Source organism: Rhamphochromis sp. 'chilingali' (assembly GCF_963969265.1).
Source record: "Rhamphochromis sp. 'chilingali' genome assembly, chromosome: 5".
Taxonomy (NCBI): Eukaryota; Metazoa; Chordata; class Actinopteri; order Cichliformes; family Cichlidae; genus Rhamphochromis; species Rhamphochromis sp. 'chilingali'.
In genome coordinates this window covers 22,774,213-22,781,724 of record NC_137932.1, presented here as the reverse complement: position 1 = coordinate 22,781,724, position 7,512 = coordinate 22,774,213, and the positions used below count along the sequence as shown (strand labels likewise).

Genomic DNA, 7,512 nt, shown 5'->3' with positions numbered 1-7,512 from the left:
CTGCTTCACTTCAGCAGCATTTGGTAATGTTCATATGCGGATTCATGGTTTTCTTCAGTTTGTGTTCTATTGCAGAATATTTTTAGCCAGGCCAGGAAACTCTCCTTCATGTTTTTCTGTGTTTTATCCTCAGTTACTTGGACACAAAGGCATTTGCTGTGATGCTTACACTTCTGATAAAGTCTCACAAGTGTCAGCTTTCTGTTTATAGATGTAAAAATATGGATAAGTGGTCAGAATTGTAACAATTTTGACTGAGGTAAAATTTCCCTGATTCAAATCGACTTAAATAGAAGAAATCAGAGACGATACCCAGCCCTAGTTTTCTGTGTTCTCTTGTATCTAGTCAAGTCTTCATCTCTGCATTAAGTATTTACTTGTTTATATACTTCATGTTTTATTTTGTTAATCTCGTGCTTCAGTTAAACTTCCTGTCTGTGATTGTGTCTGTTTATCCGTACCGCATCTCCACTTCCACAAGTTTTCCCTGTGTGTATTTATCTCCTCTTTGTTCCTTCTCAGGTATTCTGTTGTTTTCTACCGTGTGTTCTCAGTAAGTGGGATTCTGTTTTTTGTTTGTCTTCACTGGAGCTTTGTACTCTTGGACTGCTGTCAACCACGTGTGAATATGTCATGTTAAATCCTGCCTGCTTGTTTTGTAGAGTCTGCTTTTGGGTCCCTACAGCTATGAACTGTGAACATACACACAGGAGAAGACTAAAGAGAAGAATACACTGTGCTCACTGTTAGAGTGAAATTACATGTTATCTCAGGAAATAATTTTTTTTGGGGGGGTGACGGTTTTCTAAAGAAAAAATAATCTGTGTACGGAGATGATGCAGACACAAACCTGAAAACTCCAAACAGTCCAAACATATGAATATCAGTTATATGAGAGAATCTAAAGTGTGTTGTGTTGTTTTCCACAGGTGCAGAATGATGAAGATGACGGTACAGTGACCTTTGAAAACTCTCGAGACCCTTCTGCTTCTGTCAGACTCCACTGATCATTAACATCAACTCAGCAAAGAAACAAGGTGACTTCTGCTGAAGATCATCTCATCACATTTTATATGTGAAGAACACAGACTCACAAGATCATTTTAATATTTTCAATGTCCTTACACTCCACTTTTCATCCAGTAAGATGAGGATTTTATCATACAGTGTTTCCTGCCATGTTCACATAAACCTCCCGTGTCGAGCTACATACCGTCTCTCTCCCTCTGCTTTTACTCTTTTTGTCTCTCCATATGTTGTGTTTGTGAGAGAGAGACTGATCAGCTACATCTGTCTCAAATACCTAATCACAGCCATTTAAACACACTTTCATCCACTCAGTCATTTCTAGATTGTTGTGTTAGGTGTGTCTGTAGCATCACTCAGTCTCCATAGAAGAACCTTGACTTCTTTGCATTTCCTGTTTTCTCCTCTGACTAATCTTAAATTTCTTTAAATTTCCTCCTCCTGATCAAATACTCAGTTCTGGAATAACTGCCTGCTCTTCCTCCACCACTCACCAAACCCAGCAGCTGGAACCATTCACCCTCACCTGCATTTTCAAAGTCTTTGTCATAAAACTCTCAACCTGATTCCAGTGTTACAGCCTGCTTTAAAGTCCACTTCTTCTGTTTAACAATAATAATAATCAAAAAGCAAATGTAATTTCAAACCTGCATATAAATCTGAATGAAACAGTTTGATCTCAGCTTCATCCAACATGAACATGTAGATGCATCATTTACCTGTCAGAGTCCGAATGACTGATAGTTCTTAAATCATCCGTCACTCTGCGTTATGTGATCTGTAACAACTTGTTTTTGTTATAACTCATGAAAATATAACTGAAAGTATTTATGAAGCATTTTCTATCATGTGTGTACATTTGTGTGTGGACAGCTCACATTCCCATATGGAAAAGACATATATATATATAAATCTTATAAAGTTTGTATCTGTCTTGTGTGAAACTTGTATGAAAAGCATACAAGAGTGAAAACAGATATAAGATTGCTTGAAAAATCATATAAATGAAACGTGTATGTTTTGGATACTTACTAAAACAATATATGAAAGTAATGAGAAAGTGGCCACTTTCATGAGTAAATCATATAAGCTTTATATGATCCATTATATGAAGTAGGCCACATCTTATGCAAGTCTTTTATAAGTTTTCACTATTTCTTTTCCATATGGGTTGTGACAGCAATGTAACTGATGACAAGAGTTTAACTTCACTGTGTGCTTTATTGCCATTTTGCCCTCATTATTATGTTTTACTATAAAAGTATCACATGAAATACTTAACTGCCTGTTCTGTTTAAATACATTTACATTTTTATGAGCACACTGGTAGGATGCTCAGCTATAAAAGGCACATTACTGTGAAATAGTTTTAAAAGGTCAGTGGCAGTGACAGTCCAATCACATTAACCTGTGAAACATCCACACCTCGATTAGTTATGACCAGATTTTAGCAAAAAGAATTTCCTGTTTCATGTTCAGCTGCTCAAAGTGGTGACTGCTGCAGTATCACTATGCTTCATTGTGGACGTAAAGACTTGAATTCCATCACAAACTAATTTGTGCTGCGAGAAACATGATCAAACACACTTTCTGCTTTTGCAGAATAAACTACATTTACAGAAGAGATGCGTTCATGCAAACATTTATTTCAGCTCTTAGTTTTCACACGTTTAACTTCCTCTATTCTCCTCTACTGGAGTCCTCCCTGTGACGTACTGAAATAACAAAAAACTTGCAAATTGCATCGAATAAACGTAGAATTTTACTATACTTTTACTATAAAAGTATCACATGAAATACTTAACTGCCTGTTCTGTTTAAATACATTTACATTTTTATGATCACACTGGTAGGATGCTCAGCTATAAAAGGCACATTACTGTGAAATAGTTTTAAAAGGTCAGTGGCAGTGACAGTCCAATCACATTAACCTGTGAAACATCCACACCTCGATTAGTTATGACCAGATTTTAGCAAAAAGAATTTCCTGTTTCATGTTCAGTTCATCAGACACGACCTATGCAGCTGTTTTTATGTCATCATGTATGTTTTTGGTTTTATCTACTGAAATTAGTGTAATTTTAGTAGTAAAAAGCTGCAAAGTTAACTGAACCTTGTCACCTTCACATTATAGTCAAATAATAATAATAATAACAATAATAATAATTAACACATGGTTGAAAATTTTTATTTCAACTTCCATTAATCATTGTAATGAATGCATTCTACCTGTACTTGAAACTGAGCTGATTTTGTGTCTAAATCCAAAAAGAAAAATGAGCAGCGTGCTGTAAACTATTAAACAAATATATTTGATTTTGTAAAAATCTGAATAGAATGTTTAGATGTTTGTGATGATTGATTTCATAGACCATTTATAATGAAGCAGTAAATAAAAGCAGAATGCAGAATACAAAGATCACGTCTGATGTATTGAACATGAAACAGGAAGTTTTCAGCTTAGAATGAAACCAGCTCCAGATGTGTCACAGGTTCATCTAGCTGTAGTGAATGGCACTTTGCCATAGATGGCGCCATAGTTTAGTTGTGAGGATTTTTGTCTTTAAAGCATCCTAAGAAATGTTTTTTTGTTTGTTTGTTTGTTTGTGCACAAAGTATTCTCAGTATTTACTTTAGTAGCAGTTCCTGAAAAGTTGAGTCCACAGCACATCTGTCTCACCCTCACCGGTTCATCTGGAACACCAGGAGCGGGCTGCTCTCCGCGGACATCATGAGGTCAGCTGACCGCAGCAGAGCAGAGCCAGGCAGCTGTTACACTAACGGGACCTGACATCTCCGAGAACACTGGAGATTTTTTTCAGACAGGCTCTATGTTGGCAAATCAACCGGATATTTAAAGATCACACCTCTTCACTCTGCGCCTAACAACTCTTCACAGTGTATTTAGTGACACAGAAACAGCAATAATACAAAGGTTTACTGTGAGGGAAGGTCCACGCCCTAAAGCGCATGTAACCAATCAGATGTTACGGTCTGTTCACTAGCTAAATTATTTCATGATTCAAGCACAGGAGCAATAAAATAATACATTAAACAGGACACTAGTTGAATATATTGATAAATAAAAAAAAAATAATGACAGAGTTATCATTTGTTTGTGTATTTATTTTATTTTAATGCTGATGAGGCTACATTTGTTTGTGATGAGCTCTGATATTTATCTAAAACATATAAATGCACCCGTAATTAATGTAACTGTTGTGTTTTAACAAATCATACTGAGGCGTAATTCAGGAACAGAGCTTCATGTGAACATTACTCATAGTTTGAAATTAAGTTACTATAGTTTCACAAAAATCAAAAACCACTTGCAGTAAAACATCTCGAAACAACATTAACAGGCGTGCTGTGTTTAAGATGGTGGGAAGTCTAAAGACAGTCCAGTGAGAAACTCGTCAGTGTGTTAACCATTTGTGGTTCTGGTGTTTATCTGGTCATCATTACTGGCTCAACCCTCCAGAGCTCTGCTGCTGTTGTACCAACCGTCTCAACAAAACACTTCCCCTTCATTTCTCAGAAATAAATGACTTCATTGGTGCAATGAGGTGCCAAAAGGTCTCAGACCACTAATACATCTTATCTGTGTTTTTATCTAGCTGCTCCAAGTGGTGACTGCTGCAGTATCACTATGCTTCATTGTGGACGTAAAGACTTGAATTCCATCACAAACTAATTTGTGCTGCGAGAAACATGATCAAACACACTTTCTGCTTTTGCAGAATAAACTACATTTACAGAAGAGATGCGTTCATGAAAACATTTATTTCAGCTCTTAGTTTTCACACGTTTAACTTCCTCTATTCTCCTCTACTGGAGTCCTCCCTGTGACGTACTGAAATAACAAAAAACTTGCAAATTGCATCGAATAAATGTAGAATGTGGAAAAGCTTTTTCATATATTTGATGTTTAAACGTCACAGGCAAGTTAGAGATCTTCCGTACTGAGAACCAAATTCATCCAGCAAGTGTGTTGTTGATGTCACTATGAGGAAGTGAGCAGGAAGTCAGTGCTGTATTCATCTTTGTTACTGCCTCACTTGTGAACGTGAGAGCAAGAGTAGAGACTGAGAGAGACGGAGAAGCACGATGGCTGAGTTCAGATGGATTCAAATGTTTCTGTTCCTGATACTGACGCTTCAGTTTAAAGGTAAGAACACAGAGCACATTATAAATGAATAACCTGATGTTACATCATTCATCCTCTAACTGAGGCAGCCATGTTTTGTTTGCAACTTTCTGTTGAACCTTTGAAACCAGGGGTGAGCTAATTCTCACACTAACTATGAACATCACAGTCATATCCATGTTACAGTTTATTTTCCAAATGTATTTCTCTTTTCCACAGCAGCAGTGACTGGACAACATGGCCCCACATTCCTGATCAGACTTGGTGATGAGGTCACTTTGCCTTGTCAAAATGTGACAGTTGGTCAGCCTGAGTGTAACAGAACTGACTGGATCTTCAGACGTGTTGGTGACACAGTCAGGCTGATTCATCTTGGTTTGATTGAAGAAAAGCACAAAAATACATCAGACAGACTGAGTGTTACAGCAAACTGTTCTCTGGTCATAAAGAACATCACAGTTCATGATGCTGGTCACTACACCTGCAGACACTACACATCACAAGACCAACAACACTGTGGAAAATCCTGTTCTTCTTTGTCCATCATCGACAGTGAGTATTTACATCATCCTTTCACATCAAAATGTCCTGTTAGAGAAACAAACTAAAATCTTACAGTAAGTATGACCACAGTGATGAAGTTAATTATCTTTATTGTTTGTTTTTCTCTCTCAACATGTCTCCATCTGTACGACTGAAGTGACTGAAGATGAGAACAATGGTACAGTCATCTTGTCCTGCTCTGTGTTGGAGTATGATCCATGTACACACACAGTACAGTGGATCTATGAGGGTGAAAAGAAATCCTCAGACATGCAGATATCACCACCAGGCTGCACTGCCACTGTGACATTTACAACATCTCACCTTAATCAGAAGTTTTTTGAGTCATTAAAGTGTAATGTGACGAATAAGTACAGTAAGAAAGTGCAGCTGTTTCCTTTCAGCCGTCAGTCCTCAGGTGGGACAACAGGTGAGAATATTAACTTTAATAACACAATAACACAAAATAGAAATATCACACCTGTGTTTGTCATGACTGTTGTAAAGATAACAAAGTTTGTATTACGTGAACACACTCTTCTTTTTAAATTTGTGTATTTGTTCAGATGGGGATGAATCATCAGATGGAGGTAATGGCAAAATATTTCTTTCTGTCCATCTCTTTGTCTTATCATTCATTTTTTACCTTGCTCAGTAACTCTCAGTGTGTTTCAGTCTCTTGCTACAATTTGTTGCTTTCAGCTCATCATAACTGCACCAGTGACCACATTAACATTATCATTTGGTTTTACAGGTTCATCATTGCTGTATATTATTGTTCTTGCATGTTTAGTAGCACTCTTAATTATTGTAGCATTCGTCATATGGAAGAAAATGAAAGGTGCGAACATTTCCAGATTAAACATATCACCAACAACTGTTTAATAAAGTTTAGACTTCAGTGTGAAAATTAAATTTCTTTTCAGGGAAAAAAACACAAAGGGAAGACAATGCTGTTGGTTTAAACACTGAAGTAAGTAAAGATGGCAAATAGTTACTCTCAGAGTAACTATGATCTTTGTTCGATATATGATGATAACGATTTAATATAATTATTTAAAGGTGTCATTCTGTTGTGTCCACTGTGTAGGATGATCTTGAGGATGGTGTTAACTATGCTTCCATCAACTACACTAAGAAGGCCAACAGTAAGGCCAGTGCTCAGGTAAGTGTTTATGAGAGTGACATTATTCACAGCATGATGAGGTTTTGTGTTGGGTAAAATTTGTTGTGTCATTTTTCCTTTTAGGTCCACGATGATGAAGGTACCACTGTGACATACAGCACAGTGAAAGCTCCCTCAGCTTCTCTTGAAGTCTCCACTGATCCCAGCAACCTGTATTCCACCATCACCAAATAAGATACTGTATTTAAAGATTACATGTTTTAATACTGTTATTTGGATCTTATATTTAGAGTTATATCGTCTACTTCAACATTACATGGGTATACTGAAGGGTTTATAAAATAAATCTAGTTTATTTTACTGTCTATTTTGTTTATTTGTTGTTTATGGTTTTGGAAAATAAATAAATTAATGAATAATTAAATACATTGGATTACACGTGTGCTCTTTCCTGTGCTTTACTGGAATTTAGAACTATTGCAGTGCTGCTAATTTACTTTCTTGTAATTAATAGAGAAACAAAAGCAGAAACTTGTGTAAAAAAAGCCAGTGATAGTTAAAAGACTGTGTAAACTGAGCTTTTTATAGCATTTTCATGAACATTACCAGACCTCAGTAGCACGTTTGTCTTTTGACTTTTTCTGCCAAAGTTGTGTATGTTGAAGTTTAA

The 7,512-nt window shown here is 36.5% G+C and overlaps 1 protein-coding gene across 1 annotated transcript; it reads left to right on the top strand.

The window, feature by feature from the left end:
- Positions 1 to 5,646: 5,646 nt before the first annotated feature.
- LOC308397097 (uncharacterized protein) lies at positions 5,647 to 7,076 on the top strand (the record flags this gene model as incomplete). The annotated part of the gene is made up of 7 exons (XM_080882817.1): positions 5,647 to 5,725; positions 5,874 to 6,146; positions 6,283 to 6,306; positions 6,471 to 6,557; positions 6,643 to 6,689; positions 6,807 to 6,881; positions 6,966 to 7,076. Coding segments are annotated over exons 1-7 (618 nt in total). The 5' UTR covers positions 5,647 to 5,724.
- Between the last annotated feature and the right edge of the window lie 436 nt (positions 7,077 to 7,512).